The sequence below is a fragment of the Babylonia areolata genome, chromosome 10, assembly GCF_041734735.1.
Source record: "Babylonia areolata isolate BAREFJ2019XMU chromosome 10, ASM4173473v1, whole genome shotgun sequence".
NCBI lineage: Eukaryota > Metazoa > Mollusca > Gastropoda > Neogastropoda > Buccinidae > Babylonia > Babylonia areolata.
In genome coordinates this window covers 39398193-39418192 of record NC_134885.1, presented here as the reverse complement: position 1 = coordinate 39418192, position 20000 = coordinate 39398193, and the positions used below count along the sequence as shown (strand labels likewise).

The window sequence follows — 20000 nt, the reverse complement described above, 5'->3', positions numbered from 1 at the left end:
CCTACCCTATGTTTGTTTAAGATATTAACATAACAACAGAATCAAACAAGCAAATAAAATAAACAAATAAGCATACATATAAAAACATTAGATAGAAAAAAAATATATATACACAGAAAGCGAATGATCAAAGTGAACACAGGAATTCAAGAAAGGGGTCACGTTCAGCGAACTTGTTAAAAACTACTTGCACGCACAAGTGTATAAGCGCGCACACAGACACAGACACACACACACACACACACACACACACACACACACACACACACACACACAGAAAAACACTGATGTCCTCCTCCTCCTCCTCCTCCTCCTCTTACTACTACTACTACTACTACTACTACTGCTGCTACTACTGGCACAACAATGACAACAAACACACAAAAAAGAGCGACAGAGACAGACAGTATAACGTGTGTATGTGTGTGGGGGGGGGGGTGAGGGGGGCGGGGGTAGTTTGTCGTCAGCTATTGGGAACTCTTATCTGTTTAGTTCTAATCTCTTTTTATGTTGCGCATGTTCATTTATTTTATGCTGGTGTTTACAACGAGCCTGTGATTGCACAAATTAATTTCCATGTGGATTAATAAAGTGTTGGGGTGTTTTTTTTTTTTTTTTTATTTGATTCGATTTGACAAACAGACAGTCTGACAGACAGACAGACAGACAGCCTAACAGTGACAGGCAGACAGGGACTGACTTCTCCACGCCGTATCCGAAGAGTCGGATCTCTGAGGGCCACGAGGCATCGGTCAGCGAAGCGTTGAAGTCCAGCACGAAGGATCGGTTCGTGCGTAACAGGAACTCGTTCCGGATCCGGCCTGCAACACAAGGACACAGATACACACATAGACATAGACACACACACACACACACACACACACACATAGACATAGATACACACACACACACACACACACACACACACACACACACACACACACACACACACACATAGACATAGATACACACACACACATAGACATACACATACACACACACACACACACACACACACACACATAGACATAGATACACACACACACACACACACACACACACACACACACACACACACACACACACACATAGACATAGATACACACACACACACACACATATATATATATATATATATATATATATATATACATATATACACACACACACACACACACACACACACACACACACACACACACACACACATAGACATAGATACACACACACACACACACACACATAGACATATATACACACACACAGAGACATAGCCACACGCACGCACGCACACACACACACACATACACACACACACACACACACGCACGCACGCACGCAAGAGAGACAGGACATACAGATATACAGATAAAACGAGCAATACACTGGGTTTATGAAGCACCACCAGACCTACCCATATGTTTGGTGAAGGGTACGTTAAAAGGACTGTCGTCCCGTCGGATCAACAGAGGGTACTTGTCCTTCATGTCCGGGTACAGGTTACCCTCCTTGCCCAGAATCTCCAGCTGCACACACGTCCTTTCATTTTATCCCATTTCAGTGCTGCTGTAAGCATGTCCAGAGTCTCTCTGAGACTGCTAATTGGGGACGTGTGCGTGTGTGTGTGTATATGTGTGTGTGTGTGTGTGTGTGTGTGTGTGTGTGTGTGTGTGTGTGTGTGTGTGTGTGTGTGGTCATGTTGTTTTGTATGGTGTAGTGTATGATGTGGTGTGTGGTTTTGTAATGTGTGTGTGTGTGTTTATGTGTGTGTGTGTGTGTGTGTGTGTGTGTGTGTGTGTGTGTGCCCAGAGTCCTTCTGAGACTGCAGGTTGGGACGTGTGTATGTATGTGTGTGTGCGTGTGTGTGTGTGTGTGTGTGTGTGTGTGTGTGTGTGTGTGTGTGTGTGGGTGTGTGTGTGTGTGTGTGTGTGTGTGTGTGTGTGTGTGTGTGTGTGTGTGTGTCCAGAGTCACTCTGAGATTGCAAATTGGGACGTGTGTTTGTATGTGTGTGTGTGTGTGTGTATGAATATGCACGCACGTGTGTGTGTGTGTGTGCGCGTGTGTGTGCGCGCGCGCGTGTGCACATGTTCGCGGAATGTGGCCTATTTTCGTTCTGATTTTAATTTACACCATGTGCCTTTCGTTTCTATCACTTTAATGTATTTACTTGTTTGTTCATGTTCCATTTCACTTATGTCAAAACATACTCATGGAAGGTTGTGACCAACACATCGGGCCCATCCCTAGGTCAGACATCTGCCCTTTTCCTTTCAGCAGGCGTGGCGAGGCGTGTGTGGATCATTCCAATTAAATCATCACTTTTGGATATTTCATTTAAGAATTTAGGCAGAATACCTGTGGTACGAAACCAATGAGCGAAGGAAGCTTTATTGACAAAGAAGGCATTAGAATAATAACACTTGACGTATCTATAGGGGCATACCAACATGTCTATGTACATACCCACAACAAATATAATATGTCTCTGTACAGAACCCACAACTAATATAATATGTCTCTGTACAGAACCCACAACTGATATAATATGTCTCTGTACAGAACCCACAACTGATATAATATGTCTCTGTACAGAACCCACAACTAATACAATATGTCTCTGTACAGAACCCACAACTAATACAATATGTCTCTGTACATAACCCACAACTAATACAATATGTCTCTGTACAGAACCCACAACTAATACAATATGTCTCTGTACATAACCCACAACTAATACAATATGTCTCTGTACAGAACCCACAACTAATATAATATGTCTCTGTACAGAACCCACAACTAATATAATATGTCTCTGTACAGAACCCACAACTAATATGTCTCTGTACAGAACCCACAACTAATATAATATGTCTCTGTACAGAACCCACAACTAATATGTCTCTGTACAGAACCCACAACTAATATGTCTCTGTACAGAACCCACAACTAGTATAGTAATTCTCTATACAAAACCCACAATATAATATGTCTCTGTACAGAACCCACAACTAATATAATATGTCTCTGTACAGAACCCACAACTAATATGTCTCTGTACAGAACCCACAACTAATATAATATGTTTCTGTACAGAACCCACAACTAATATAATATGTCTCTGTACAGAACCCACAACTCATATAATATGTCTCTGTACAGAACCCACAACTAATACAATATGTCTCTGTACATAACCCACAACTAATACAATATGTCTCTGTACAGAACCCACAACTGATATAATATGTCTCTGTACAGAACCCACAACTAATATGTCTCTGTACAGAACCCACAACTAATACAATATGTCTCTGTACAGAACCCACAACTAATATAATATGTCTCTGTACAGAACCCACAACTAATATGTCTCTGTGAAGAACCCACAACTAACATGTCTCTGTACAGAACCCACAACTAATACAATATGTCTCCGTACAGAACCCGTAACTAATATAATATGTCTCCGTACAGAACCCATAACTACTATGTCTCTGTACAGAATCCACAACTAATATGTCCCTGTACAGAACCCACAACTAATATAATATGTCTCTTACAGAACTCACAACTAATAATTATGTCTCTGTAAAGAACACACAACTAATATGTCTCTGTACAGAACCCACAACTGATATAATATGTCTCTGTACAGAACCCACAACTAATATATCTCTGTACATAACCCACAACTAATATGTCTCTGTACATAACCCACAACTAATATGTCTCTTTACAGAACCCACAACTAATATAATATGTCTCTGTACAGAACCCACAACTAAAATAATATGTCTCTGTACAAAACCCACAAATAATATGTCTCTGTACAAAACCCACAACTAATATAATATGTCTCTGTACAGAACCCACAACTGATATAATATGTCTCTGTACAGAACCCGCAACTAATATAATATGTCTCTGTACAGAACCCACAACTAAAATAATATGTCTCTGTACAAAACCCACAAATAATATGTCTCTGTACAAAACCCACAACTAATATAATATGTCTCTGTACAGAACCCACAACTAATATAATATGTCTCTGTACAGAACCCACAACTAATATAATGTCTCTGTACAGAACCCACAACTGATATGCCTCTGTACAGAACCCACAACTAATATGTCTCTGTACAGAACCCACAACTAATATGTCTCTGTACAGAACCCACAACTAATATGTCCCTGTACAGAACCCACAACTAATATATCTCTGTACAGAACCCACAACTAATATATCTCTGTACAGAACTCACAACTAATATGTCTCTGTACAAAACCCACAACTAATATGTCGTGTACAGAACCCACAACTAATATATTATGTCTCTGTACAGAACCCACAACTAATATAATATGTCCCTGTACAGAACCCACAACTAATATGTCTCTGTACAGAACCCACAACTAATATGTCTCTGTACAGAACACACAACTAATATATTATGTCTCTGTACAGAACACACAACTAATATGTCTCTGTACAGAACCCACAACTAATATATTATGTCTCTGTACAGAACCCACAACTAATATGTCTCTGTACAGAACCCACAACTAATATGTCTCTGTACAGAACCCACAACTAATACAATATGTCTCCGTACAGAACCCGTAACTAATATAATATGTCTCCGTACAGAACCCATAACTACTATGTCTCTGTACAGAATCCACAACTAATATGTCTCTGTACATAACCCACAACAAGTATAATATGTCCCTGTACAGAACCCACAACTAATATAATATGTCTCTTACAGAACTCACAACTAATAATTATGTCTCTGTAAAGAACACACAACTAATATGTCTCTGTACAGAATCCACAACTAATATAATATGTCTCTTACAGAACTCACAACTAATATGTCTCTGTACAGAACTCACAACTAATATGTCTCTGTACAGAACACACAACTAATATATTATGTCTCTGTGCAGAACACACAACTAATATGTCTCAAGCTCTGTACAGAACCCACAACTGATTTTGCATGTCTCTGTACAGAACCCACAACTAATATGTCTCTGTACAGAACACACAACTGATATAATATGTCTCTGTACAGAACCCACAACTAATATGTCTCTGTACAGAACCCACAACTGATATAATATGTCTCTGTACAGAACCCACAACTAACATGTCTCTGTACAGAACACACAACTAATATATTATGTCTCTGTACAGAACCCACAACTGATATAATATGTCTCTGTACAGAACACACAACTAATATGTCTCTGTACAGAACACACAACTAATATATTATGTCTCTGTACAGAACCCACAACTAATATGTCTCTGTAGAGAACCCACAACTGATTTTGCATGTCTCTGTACAGAACCCACAACTAATATGTCTCTGTACAGAACACACAACTAATATGACTCTGTACAGAACACACAACTGATATGTCTCTGTACAGAACACACAACTAATATGTCTCTGTACAGAACCCACAACTAATATAATATGTCTCTGTACAGAACCCACAACTAATATGTTTCTGTACAGAACCCACAACTAATATGTTTCTGTACAGAACCCGCAACTAATATAATATGTCTCTGTGAAGAACCCACAACTAACATGTCTCTGTACAGAACCCACAACTAATACAATATGTCTCCGTACAGAACCCGTAACTAATATAATATGTCTCCGTACAGAACCCATAACTACTATGTCTCTGTACAGAACCCACAACTAATATGTCCCTGTACAGAACCCACAACTAATATATCTCTGCACAGAACCCACAACTAATATAATATGTCTCTGTACAGAACCCACAACTAATATGTCTCTGTACAGAACACACAACTAATATATTATGTCTCTGTACAGAACCCACAACTAATATGTCTCTGTGAAGAACCCACAACTAACATGTCTCTGTACAGAACCCAAAACTAATACAATATGTCTCCGTACAGAACCCGTAACTAATATAATATGTCTCCGTACAGAACCCATAACTACTATGTCTCTGTACAGAATCCACAACTAATATGTCTCTGTACATAACCCACAACAAGTATAATATGTCCCTGTACAGAACCCACAACTAATATAATATGTCTCTTACAGAACTCACAACTAATAATTATGTCTCTGTAAAGAACACACAACTAATATGTCTCTGTACAGAACCCACAACTAATATAATATGTCTCTTACAGAACTCACAACTAATATGTCTCTGTACAGAACTCACAACTAATATGTCTCTGTACAGAACACACAACTAATATATTATGTCTCTGTACAGAACACACAACTAATATGTCTCAAGCTCTGTACAGAACCCACAACTGATTTTGCATGTCTCTGTACAGAACCCACAACTAATATGTCTCTGTACAGAACACACAACTGATATAATATGTCTCTGTACAGAACCCACAACTAATATGTCTCTGTACAGAACCCACAACTGATATAATATGTCTCTGTACAGAACCCACAACTAACATGTCTCTGTACAGAACACACAACTAATATATTATGTCTCTGTACAGAACCCACAACTGATATAATATGTCTCTGTACAGAACCCACAACTAACATGTCTCTGTACAGAACACACAACTAATATATTATGTCTCTGTACAGAACCCACAACTGATATAATATGTCTCTGTACAGAACACACAACTAATATGTCTCTGTACAGAACACACAACTAATATATTATGTCTCTGTACAGAACCCACAACTAATATGTCTCTGTAGAGAACCCACAACTGATTTTGCATGTCTCTGTACAGAACCCACAACTAATATGTCTCTGTACAAAACCCACAACTAATATGTCTCTGTACAGAACACACAACTGATATGTCTCTGTACAGAACACACAACTAATATATTATGTCTCTGTACAGAACCCACAACTAATATGTCTCTGTACAGAACACACAACTGATATAATATGTCTCTGTACAGAACCCACAACTAATATAATATGTTTCTGTACAGAACCCACAACTAATATATTATGTCTCTGTACAGAACCCACAACTAATATGTCCCTGTACAGAACACACAACTAATATATTATGTCTCTGTACAGAACACACAACTAACATTGTCTCTGTACAGAACACACAACTAATATATTATGTCTGTGTACAGAACCCACAACTAACATGTCTCTGTACAGAACACACAACTAATATATTATGTCCCTGTACAGAACCCACAACTAACACGTCTCTGTACAGAACCCACACAACAGCGTCTACCCACCTTGATATATCTGTACGGGCACGCCAGCATGTTTCCCCAGTCGGTTCTCAACTGGCACTCGTGCCCGGAGTAAAGCGGAAGGTTGGGCACGATGGAGGCGTTGGGTGTGCCCGTCAGCTTCCCGTCCTTGTCCCGCACGAACACGGCCCAGTTGCCGTCCTTCCACGTCCAGTCTGGGGCTGAGTTCGGTCCTTGGAACAACCAGTGTTGCTCCGTGGTCTGTCAGGAGCGCACACGGTGAGTGTGCGTGAATGATTACAGACATACCATTGTGTTGTGCCGTGCCGCGTTGCATCGTGCCAGTGTCGTACTGCAGTGTAACGTAGTCTAGTGTGTTGTGTTGTGTTGTGTTGTGTTGTACTGTGCTGTGTTCGCTGTGTTGTGTTGTGTTGAGCTGTGTTGTGCTGTGTTGTGCTGTGCTGTGTTGTGTTGTGTTGTGTTGTACTGTGCTGTGTTCGCTGTGTTGTGTTGTGTTGAGCTGTGTTGTGCTGTGCTGTGCTGTGCTGTGTTGTGTTGTGTTGTGTTGTACTGTGCTGTGTTCGCTGTGTTGTGTTGTGTTGTGTTGAGCTGTGCTGTGCTGTGCTGTGCTGTGCTGTGCTGTGTTGTACTCTGCTGTGCTGTGTTGTGTTGTGCTGTGCTGTGCTGTGCTGTGCTGTGCTGTGTTGTGTTGTGTTGTGTTGTGCTCTGCTGTGCTGTGCCGTGTTGTGCTTTGCTGTGTTGTGCTTTGTTGTGCTGTGCTGTGTTGAGCTGTGTTGTGTTGTGCTGTGTTGTGCTGTGTTGTGTTGTGTTGTGTTGTGTTGTACTGTGCTGTGTTCGCTGTGTTGTGTTGTGTTGTGTTGAGCTGTGCTGTGCTGTGCTGTGCTGTGCTGTGCTGTGCTGTGCTGTGTTGTACTCTGCTGTGCTGTGTTGTGTTGTGCTGTGCTGTGCTGTGTTGTGCTGTGCTGTGCTGTGCTGTGCTGTGCTGTGCTGTGCTGTGCTGTGTTGTGCTGTGCTGTGCTGTGTTGTGTTGTGTTGTGTTTTGTTGTGCTGTGTTTTGTTGTGCTGTGTTCTGTTGTGCTGTGCTGTGTTCGCTGTGTTGTGCTGTGCTGTGTTCTGTTGTGCTGTGCTGTGCTGTGCTGTGCTGTGTTGTGCTGTGCTGTGCTGTGCTGTGTTGTGTTTTGTTGTGCTGTGTTCTGTTGTGCTGTGCTGTGTTCGCTGTATTGTGTTGTACTGTATTGTATTGGGCGCTTTGAATTCCCAGCGTTGCGCCTTGGTCTGTCAAAAGTGCACACAGTGTGTGTGTGTGTGTGTGTGTGTGTGTGTGTGTGTGTGTGTGTGTGTGTGCGCGCGCGTGTGTGTGTGTGTGTGTGTGTGTGTGTGTGTGTGTGTGAATGTGATTATAGTCACCATTGTCTTTGCTGTATTGTGTTGTGTTGTGTTGCGTTGTGCTGTGCTGTATTGTGTTGTGTTGTGTTGTGTTGTGTTGCGTCGTACTGCAGTGTAACGTAGTGCAGTGTGCTGTGCTGTGCTGTGCTGTGCTGTGCTGTGCTGTGCTGTGCTGTGTGCTGTGCTGTGCTGTGCTGTGTTGTGCTGTGCTGTGCTGTGCTGTGTTGGGCCCTTGGAACACCCAGTGTTGGCTTTTTGTCTGTCACAGTACACCTGGTGTGTGTGTGTGTGTGTGTGTGTGTCTGTCTGTCTGTCTGTCTGCGTCTGTGTGTGTCTGTGAATATAATTGTATTGCGTTGTGTTGCGTTGCGTTGGGTGGTGTGGGGTGGAGTGGGGTGGTGTTGGATAGGGTTGTGTGGTGTGGTGTGGCATGGTGTATGGCATGGCATGGTATGGTGTGGTATGGCATGGTATGGTATGGTATGGCATGGCATGGTATGGCATGGTATGGCATGGTATGGTATGGTATGGCATGGTATGGCATGGTATGGCATGGCATGGTATGGCATGGTATGGTATGGTATGGTATGGTATGGCATGGTATGGTATGGCATGGTATGGCATGGTATGGCATGGTATGGTATGGCAAGGTATGACATGGTATGGTATGGTATGGCATGGTATGGTATGGTATGGTATGGCATGGTATGGCATGGTATGGCATGGTATGGTATGGTATGGTATGGCATGGTATGGTGTGGTATGGTATGGTATGGTATGGCATGGTATGGTATGGTATGGTATGGTATGGCATGGTATGGTATGGTATGGTATGGTATGGCATGGTATGGTATGGTATGGTATGGTATGGCATGGTATGACATGGTATGGTATGGTATGGCATGGTATGGTATGGCATGGTATGGTATGGTATGGTATGGTATGGTATGGTATGGTATGGTATGGCATGGCATGGCATATGGTATGGCATGGCATATGGTATGGCATGGTATGGTATGGTATGGTATGGCATGGTATGGTATGGTATGGTATGGTATGGCACGGTATGACATGGTATGGCAGTGCATGGTATGGTATGGTATGGTATGGTATGGTATGGCATGGTATGGTGTGGTATGGTATGGCGTGGTATGGCATGGTATGGTATGGTATGGTAACGTATGGTATGGCATATGGTATGGTATGGTATGGTATGGTATGGTATGGTATGGTATGGTATGGCATGGCATGGCATATGGTATGGTATGGTATGGTATGGTATGGTATGGCATGGTATGGTATGGTATGGTATGGTATGGCATGGTATGGTATGGTATGGTATGGTATGGTATGGTATGGCATGGTATGGTGTGGTATGGCATGGCATGGTATGGTATGGGATGGTATGGTATGGCATGGCATGGCATATGGTATGGCATGGTATGGTATGGTATGGTATGGTATGGTATGGCATGGTATGGCAAGGCATGGTATGGTATGGCATGGTATGGCATGGTATGGTATGGTATGGCAAGGCATGGCATGGCATGGTATGGTATGGTATGGTATGGTATGGCATGGTATGGCATGGTATGGTATGGCATGGTATGGTATGGTATGGTATGGTATGGCATGGTATGACATGGTATGGTATGGTATGGCATGGTATGGTATGGCATGGTATGGTATGGTATGGTATGGTATGGCATGGTATGGCATGGTATGGCATGGTATGGCATGGTATGGCATGGTATGGTATGGCATGGTATGGTATGGTATGGCATGGTATTTGGCCCTTGAAACACCCAGTACTGATCTGCCCGGGTACACATGGCGCGTGTGTGAATAATCATCGTCACCATTGTATAAAGTTGTGTAGTGTTGTGTTGCGTTGTGTTGTGTTGCGTTGTGTTGCGTTGTGTTGTGTTGCGTTGTTGCGTTGCGTTGCGTTTCGTCGCGTTGTGTCGTGTTATGTTGCAGACATTAAATTTTTTTGTCACAACAAATTCTTCAGTGTGAAATTCAGGACTGCTCTCCCTGACAGAGGGAGGTGTTGGAGGGGGGGGGGGTGGCGAATCTCCACAGTACAGTGCCACTCATTTTTCCCCCCTTGATTTTTCGTCTCTTCTTGCAGGTGTATTTGTTTGACTGTCAAAGTGGATTTTTCTGTCTGCCGAGAGTTCTTTTACGTGCATTAACTCACTCAGTACGGCCAGTCCTCACTTCTCCTCTACACAGACCCCTCGGATGTCCAGTGGGTGTCTGAATGACCCAACCTTTAGCTTCCGTCGTCAGAATTGTGGTATTCTTTGTCAACAAACACCTCTTCAGTATAAGAACCTTCCACTTGAAGTGTTGATGATGGTGGTAATTGGGGTGAAACGCTGTTAACGTCGTCTCTTTCGCCGTTCGTATGGAGTGAGTTAATTAAGTTCTTGTTGCACACAGGACCATGGTTTATTGTCTCATCCTGCGGTCTAGAGGTAATCAATCAGATCTGATGTTTTAGCTGTAACAAGGAATGGAAGAATGAATGAATGAACGAATAAATGAATGAATGACTGGCTCGTTGGCTGGCTGGCCGATTGACTGACTGACTGACTGGCTGACTGACTTACTGAATGACCGATTGAATAAATGAACGTCTTGCGACCCTCTCCCTACACCTCCCTACCCACCCCCCTTCTCCTTTTCTCACCTCCCGCCCCCACAGACTCCCCTCCACACACACACACACACACACACACACACACATACACTCAGACTCTCCCCTCCACACACACACACACACACACACACACACACACACACACACAGAGACTCTCCCCTCCACACACACACACACACACACACACTCAGACTCTCCCCTCCGCACACACACACACACACACACACACACACACACACACACACACACACAGACTCTCCCCTCCACACACACACACACACACACACACACACACACACAGAGACTCTCCCCTCCGCACACACACACACACACACACACACACACACACACACACACACACACACACACAGACTCTCCCCTCCACACACACACACACACACACACACACACACAGACTCTCCCTTACACACACACACACACACACACACACACACACACACACACACACACACACACACACACCAGCACGCATCAGTCCATCCTCCTCCCAACTCACGTTGTCACAGAAGCCGAAGGTGTTGTTGGAGACGTAGCTAGAGGTCATGGTGGGGTAGGTGTTGGACCTCTTGAAGCTGATGGCTCCCGCGTAGCGAGTGACCAGCATCTTGGAGGAGCACTCAGACACCGGCCTGCTCCCCATGTCCTGCAGGCACCAGTACTTCGTGGGGTAGTTGTCGAAGAAACAGCTCCGGACGAAGACAGGTCCTTGGTACAGGGATACGGCTGTCAGTGAGCAGTTGCTGTGAGAAGAAGAAGAGTTCTGTTAACTCTCTCCATACGAACGGCGAAAGAGACGACGTTAACAGCGTTTCACCCCAGTTACCATCATCAAAATATTGCAAGCGGAAGGCTCTTATACTGAAGAGGTGAATGTTGACAAAGAATACGACAATTCTGACGACGGAAGCTAAAGGTTGGGTCAATCAGACACCCACTGGACATCCGAAGGGTATGTGTAGAGGAGAAGAGAGGACTAGCCGAGTTATCAAACTTCGCGTTCTGCATGTGTTGTGTTATAACGCTACAAAGACTGTCTCAAAGCGTCCTTCAAAGACCTGGGCGTCGACATCAACACGTGGGAGACGCTTGCTCTGGACTGTCCTGTTTGGCGCAGCAAGATCACTACAGGAACCCATGCACCTTGAAGCCATGAGGTGCATCACCGAGGTGCAAGGAAAGTATGCTGTGCGCAAGGTCCGAGCAGCACCCACTCACTTGTGTCCCACATGTGGGCGAGGCTATAATTTTGGAAACCGTATCTCTCTCTATATATATATTTCATGTTCACATTTTGTATTTTGTATTTCTTTTTATCACAACAGATTTCTCTGTGTGAAATTCGAGCTGCTCTCCCCAGGGAGAGCGCGTCGCTACACTACAGCGCCACCCTTTTTTTGTATTTTTTCCTGCGTGCAGTTTTATTTGTTTGTTTTTTCCTATCGAAGTGGATTTTTCTACAGATTTTTTTTTTTTTTTTTGCCAGGAACAACCCTTTTGTTGACGTGGGTTCTTTTACGTGCGCTAAGTACATGCTGCACACGGGACCTCGGTTTAACGTCTCATCCGAATGACTAGCGTCCAGACCACCACTCAAGGTCCAGTGGAGGGGGAGAAAGTATCGGCGGCTGAGCCGTGATTCGAACCAGCGCGCTCAGATTCTCTCGCGGACGCGTTACCTCTAGGCCATCACTCCCTAAGGAAAGCATTCATGTCCATGTAAAAAAAAAAAAGTGAACGGTGTTTTTGTTAGGTTTTTTTTCCCGTCGTAAATCTTTTTCTTAACGCACATGTGAACCATGATCAACATTGACTTGAAGTGTCCATTGTACATGGAGAGAGTTGCCACTCTATTCTTTGTTGTTGTTGGTGTTTCGTTGTTGTTGTTGTTGTTGTTTTTATTGTATCAGCACATCAAAAATCGCTTCCTGGGAAACTGATGCCCTTGACCGCTCTCGCTGGAGGATGCTGTGCTCTAGTGGCATAAAGACCTTTGAAAACAAGAGAACACTGGCCATTAAGGAGAAGCGTGAGCGAAGGAAGCAGGGCTCAGTTTCTGGTATATATATATATATATATATATTGTGTGTGTGTGTGTGTGTGTGTGTGTGTGTGAACAGATGTGCGTGTTCATGTGTGTGCAAGTGTGTATAAGTGTGTATATGTAGACGTATTATCATGTTTGTGTATGCATGTGTTGATGTGTATGTAAACACAAATATGTCTGTGTATATGTATGTAAACACACATGATTGTCTGTGAAAATGAATGCGTGTGTGTATATATATTTATGTATATGTTTATATACGAATATATCAAACCTGTTTTTTGTGTTGTTGTTTTTTGGTTTTGGTTTTTTGTGCATGTTTTTCTTGTTTTTTGTTGTTTTTTTCCCCTTTCTTGTGGGTACTTTCTTTTTCCTTTAAGATTTGTCCCGAGATTTATTTCCATAGTTGATGTTGTTCATAACACTACCGCTGTGTTATGTGTTCACTGTGTGCATGAACAGTTTTACCAAGCACACCACCATAAGCTTCCGCGTGTTGCCGCTCCACAGTCTGTTTTCAACGTCTTTACTTGCTGTTCAGAATACACTCATGTTTTAACCAAAAAAAACCAAAAAAACCAGAAGACAGACCTCTTTGTGGCTACCTTCACCTCTACACTCCATCTCGCTCTCACCGATCGGCTTCGGATCCACTCTGTTTACGCATACCTACATTCAAACACTCCACGGTTGGTTGGCTGCCCGTTCTTTCTCTGTGTCTGGACCTTGCATTTGGAATGAACTTCCTCTTCCGCTTCGTTAGGTCTCCTCACTCAGCTCTTTCAAGTCTGGCCTTAACGCTTTCACCGCCAAGCTCGCATTTATGCACAGGCGTGGTAGAGGACCCATGTCACTGAAAGGTGACCATTCATTGGTCTGTTATCCATGAACCTACTGCTCTTAATGTTCGGTGGTAGGATAGGTCATATTTTCTATACATCGCACGGGGAATCCCCCAGCTATTCTTAGCCACTGTCTTTTCTGTGTTTATACCACAAGGGAATTTTTTACTCTAAATTGACTGGCGGTGAAAGGGTTAAAACCCACCTCTTCCCAAAGTAGCCTCCCTCCTCTGCCTCTTCTTCTTTGTCTTCCTTGTCTCAGTTTTTAGAGTTATGCATACGTGTGAATGGCTGGTGTGAAAGCGCGTTGTCTCTGCTCAAGATTCAGCATTATACTATGATTGTTGTTGTTGTTGTTCTTACTGCCTAAATAGCTATAATTTTAGGCTCTGGCAGTATAAACATGTTAATAAATCATCGTTGTTGTCGTTGTTGTTATCTACTAATATCATTTCTATCATTATTATCATCATTTACTATTATCATTATTTTTTCTTTTTATTCTTGTTGTTGCTGTTGTTGTGATATTTCCTATCATCATCATCATCATCATCATCATCATTATTATTATTATTATTATTATTATTACTATTATTATTATTATTATTATTATTATTATTATTATTATTATATTATGATGATGATGTTGATTATAATGAGGATGATGATTTTTTTTCCTATTATCATCATTATTATTATCATGATTATATTATTACTATTATTATCATTATTATTATTATCATCATCATCATCATCAATCAATCAATCAATGGATTTCTCTTGTATTATCATCATCATCACCATTATTACCATCATCAATAAATCAATGGATTTCTCTTGTTGAGATAATAAAGTATTCTGTAATCTGTAATCATCATCATCATCATTATCATTATCACCATTACTATCAATATCATCATCATCACCATTATTATCATTACTATCAATATCATCATCACTATCAATATCATTATCATCATCATTATTACTATTACTATCAATATCATCATCATCATCAGTATTACTATTACTATCAATATCGTATTACTATTACTATCAATATCATCATCATTATTACTATTACAATCAATATCAGCATCAGCATCATCATCATCATCATCATCCTCAGTAGTAGCAGAAGTACTAGTATTCATCATAAGACAAGAAACTCACGGGTCCCCGGCGTAGGATCTGGTCATGGCCATGGACACGCCCCCCACTTTCCTCTTCTTCACGTCGCCCACGTTGTCTGTCTCGCCGACGAAGATGGACTTGTACACTTCCGTGCCAGAGTCGAACAGAGTGGTGCCCCCTGTGAAGCTCTCCTTGGAGTCGGCCATGCTGGAAGGTACAGCGACAAGCGACAGTGAACGGCTCGTTATGTTTGTCTCGTCGTCGTCGTCGTCGTCGTCGTCGTGTGTGTGTGTTTGTGTGGAGGCGGTGTGATAAGAGAGGGGGGGAGAGGGATTTGTTGGGGGGGGGGGGGTGATTGGGTGGGGGCGGGGAGCGGGGAGCGGGTGGGGGGGCGGGGGGTTGCGTGGTCTGTGTCCGACTGACGTGTTGTTTTAAAGGGCTTTGAGATGTATAAAAGAGTGATGTATATATATATATATAGAGAGAGAGAGAGAGAGAGAGAGAGAGAGAGGAGTGGTAGTTGTTGTAGTAGTCGTAGTAGTTGTTGTAGTACAGGGCATTGTAGATATAGCTGTGAGAAGAGGAGGATTCTGTTTTATGTGTCGTTACTACTTCTGCTACTACTACAACCACTACAACTGGTAAGTGGATATTTTTCTGTCGAACAGACAGTTGATGTCAGTTTATCTGTTTCTTTTTTCATTTTGATGAAAAAAACCGGCTATTGTGATGACAACAATGAATTTCCCTTTTTTTTTTCTTTACAAAAGTCAATGGATGGTATCAAATAAATTTGCATGCTTCCCTTCGACGATGAGTGGCGCAGTGGAAGCGTGCCGGGCCCATAACCCAGAGGTCCGTGGATCGTTACCACGCTCTGCTAACTTTTTCCTCAAGGCCTGACTAAGCGCGTTGGGTTACGCTGCTGGTCAGGCATCTGCTTGGCAGATGTGGTGTAGCGTATATGGATTTGTCCGAACGCAGTGACGCCTCCTTGAGCTACTGAAACTGAAACTGAAACTCGACGATGATCTTCCCTTTTCTTTTCTTTCTTTTCTTTACTTTCTTTCTTTTTTTTTTCTTTTTTTTGTTTTTTTGTTTGTGTGTTAACGAAAATCAGTGGATGGTATCAAATGAATTACTTGCTTCCCTTTAAAATATCTTTTGGTTGTTGTTTTTTCCTCAGAGAAGGTATGTAAGATATGTCAGTCAAACTGGTTTCTTCGCTCTGTTCGTTCATGTGTATTAATATCAGTATCAGTAGCTCAAGGAGGCGTCACTGCGTTCGGACAAATCCATGTACGCTACACCACATCTGCCAAGCAGATGCCTGACCAGCAGCGTAACCCAACGCGCTTAGTCAGGCCTTGAGAATATATATATATATATATATATATATATATATATATATATATATATAATAAAAAAATATATATATAATAAAATGAAATAAAATAAAATATAAATAAATATATAAAATAAAATAATAAAATGAAATAAAATAACAAAACAAACAAACAAAAAATAAATAAAATAAATAAACGGATAAAATAAAATAAAATAAATAAATAAATAAATAAATAATTGATGAATACATAAAAGAGAACTACTACTAATAATGATAATATTTATAAGGCGCAAAAACTTGAAGTCATCTGAAAGCATACATCATAATAATAATAATAATAATAATAATAATAATAATAATAATAATAAAATAATTTTTTTTTATCATTTTGTTCATGTGTGTGTGTCCTAATATCGCTTCCAGTGGGAAAGTCAGTATAACTGTTTATATTGCAGCAGTTTACAATGGCGGAATTTCCCTATTTTTTACATGGTCTTGAGAAATCAAGTATCATTCATCATATGAAATAAATGATTTCATAAACAGATTTTGCAATTCTACTGTCCTGACAGTCACGCCACACACACACACACACACACACACACACACACACACACACACACATGTACAAATGTGATCAATTAAACTCACGTGCTGTAAGAAACTCTGATGTTCCCTCCCTTGATCCACAAATTCTTCATCTTGTTTTTGTAGTAAGTTCCGCTGCAAAGGTTTTCACGCAAACACACACACACACACACACACACACACACACACACACACACACACACTAATAAATGCAAAAGAAATACTTGTAATTATTGTGGAACTTACGGAGCATTCCTTCTTTTGCACAAACAAATCAATCAACAAAATATTAAGAATTTCTACATAAAAAAAAGAAAAAGAATCATTACTTTCGTAAATGTAAAAAAAGGAGGTTCCGAATAAGATGAAGAAAAACTCATTTCTAAACTTTTTTTCTTCTTTTTCTTTTCTTTTTTTCTTTCTTTTTGACTCACTTGTGTAAACAAAGTGAGTGTATGTTTTAACCCGGTGTTCGGTTGTCTCTGTGTGTGTGTGTGTGTGTCCGTGGTAAACTTTAACATTGACATTTTCTCTGCAAATACTTGTAAATTGACACCAAATTAGGCATAAAAATAGGAAAAATTCAGTTCTTTCCAGTCATCTTGTTTAAAACAATATTGCACCTCTGGGATGGGCACACAAAAAAAAAATAAAAAATGAAACCTAATTATATGCAAACTGCATTTACTGTTATATTTTTTGTATTCTCTAAACTTGGCACTTTGATCTGATATTCTGACATAACAACAAGAGCAGTCATTAATATCATTTTTGGTTCAAACAGGAACTTCTTTTGCTAAGCATGGAAGTTTTATTTATTTTGCAAACGTTTTGGTGCAGATAGTGAAAAAGGGAAATTGCTCTGTAATTAATGCTAGGGTACTTAATTTGCCACAAGTGAGTCTTGAAGGCCTTGCCTCTCTTGTTTTTGTTTTTTAAGATGAACAATCCAACGTGGTAGTAGTGCTCACGTTTCATATTTGACTAACAGTTCAACACAGCGGAAAAGAAATAGCACGTGTAGGACATCTACGTTTGGGGAGGTGGTGGTGGTGGGGGGGGGGGTGGGGGTTGGGAAAAAATAATGGACTGAAGCTCTTTTCATTCAAGAAGCATCTGTCAAGCATCTGCTTGGCAGATGTGGTGGTGTAGCGTATATGGATTTGTCCGAACGCAGTGACGCCTCCTTGAGCTACTGAAACTGAAACTGAAGAGGCATCATAACACCAACAGAAGCAATGCTTCTGTTTTTTTTCCCCGATCACGTACGCATTGCCAAAGACTTTTGTTTTAATGTCTGCCACGACTATCTACAATATCAAAGTCACACACTGAAAGTTCTCTTATCTCTTTCTCGCGTGTAATCAAATTACAAAAAAAAGAAGAAAATATTGAGGCACTACATTCATCACATTTGGGATTGAAGACCAAAAAATGAATGGCATACTTATGTACATGTACTGATGTGCTTGTATGTGTGTGTGTGTGTAATTGTAGCCTGACTGGATGAAACAGGAGACAAATAATTAGCTCGTAAAGACAGATGTTAGTGGACTCTACTCTGCCCAGGTAGACAGCTTGTTGTGCAAACCACTATGTATTTGTAAGGCGCTTAAAGTTTGGTCTTTGACTGAAGATAGGCGCTACATAAGTATCAGTAATATGTAAATATTTTTTTAACGTAAAAGGAGAGAGGGACGGACAAACAGACCGACAGACAGACAGACAAAGACAGACAGTGAGACCAGACAGACAGACAGACAGACATAGAGACAAGACAGGCAGAAACAGACAGTGAGACCGACAGACAGACACAGAGACAAAGAGAGACACAGAGACAAGACACACACAAGACAGACACAGACAAACAGACAGACATAAGACAGACAAGACAGACACAAGACAGACAGGCACAGACAGACATAAGACAGACATAAGACAGACACAACACACACACACACACACACACACACACAGACATAAGACAGACAAGACCGACACAACACAGACAGACAGACAGACATAAGACAGACAGGACAGACACAGGACATACACAGACAGACAGACATAAGACAGAGAAGACCGACACAAGAAATGCAGACACAGACAGACAGACATAAGACAGAGAAGACCGACACAAGAAATGCAGACACAGACAGACAAACAGACATAAGACAGACTGGACAGACACAAGACAGACACAGACATAAGACAGACAGACAAAGACAGACAGACATAAGACAGACTGGACAGACACAAGAGAGACACAGACAGACATAAGAAAGACAAGACAGACAGACACAGACATAAGACAGACAAGACAGACACAAGACAGACAGACAGAGACAGACACAAGACAGACAGACATAAGACAGACTGGACAGACACAAACAGACATAAGACAGACAGACACAGACAGACAGACATAAGACAGACAAGACAGACACAGACAGACAGACACAGACAGACACAAGGCAGACAGACACAGACAGAAAAGACAGACACAAGGCAGACCGACACAGACATAAGACAGACAAGACAGGCACAAGACAGACATAAGACAGACAGACACAGACAGACATAAGACAGACAGACAGACACATACAGACAGACATAAGACAGACATACGACAGACACAGACAGACACAGACAAACATAAGACAGACAGACAGACACATACAGACAGACATAAGACAGACATAAGACAGACAGACACAG

General features: G+C 41.5%; 1 protein-coding gene across 1 annotated transcript in view; it reads right to left on the bottom strand.

Annotated features, from left to right (window-relative positions):
- LOC143286585 (cell surface hyaluronidase CEMIP2-like) overlaps positions 1-20000 on the bottom strand; it is a 68948-nt gene that overhangs the window by 17455 nt on the left and 31493 nt on the right. Inside the window, exons 17-22 of the mRNA XM_076594209.1 lie at positions 17346-17417; positions 15386-15553; positions 11823-12066; positions 7273-7491; positions 1415-1526; positions 701-821 (exon numbers count right to left, since the gene is read on the bottom strand). Coding sequence (XP_076450324.1) covers positions 701-821; positions 1415-1526; positions 7273-7491; positions 11823-12066; positions 15386-15553; positions 17346-17417 — 936 coding nt within the window. The remainder of the gene's footprint in view (positions 1-700; positions 822-1414; positions 1527-7272; positions 7492-11822; positions 12067-15385; positions 15554-17345; positions 17418-20000) is intronic.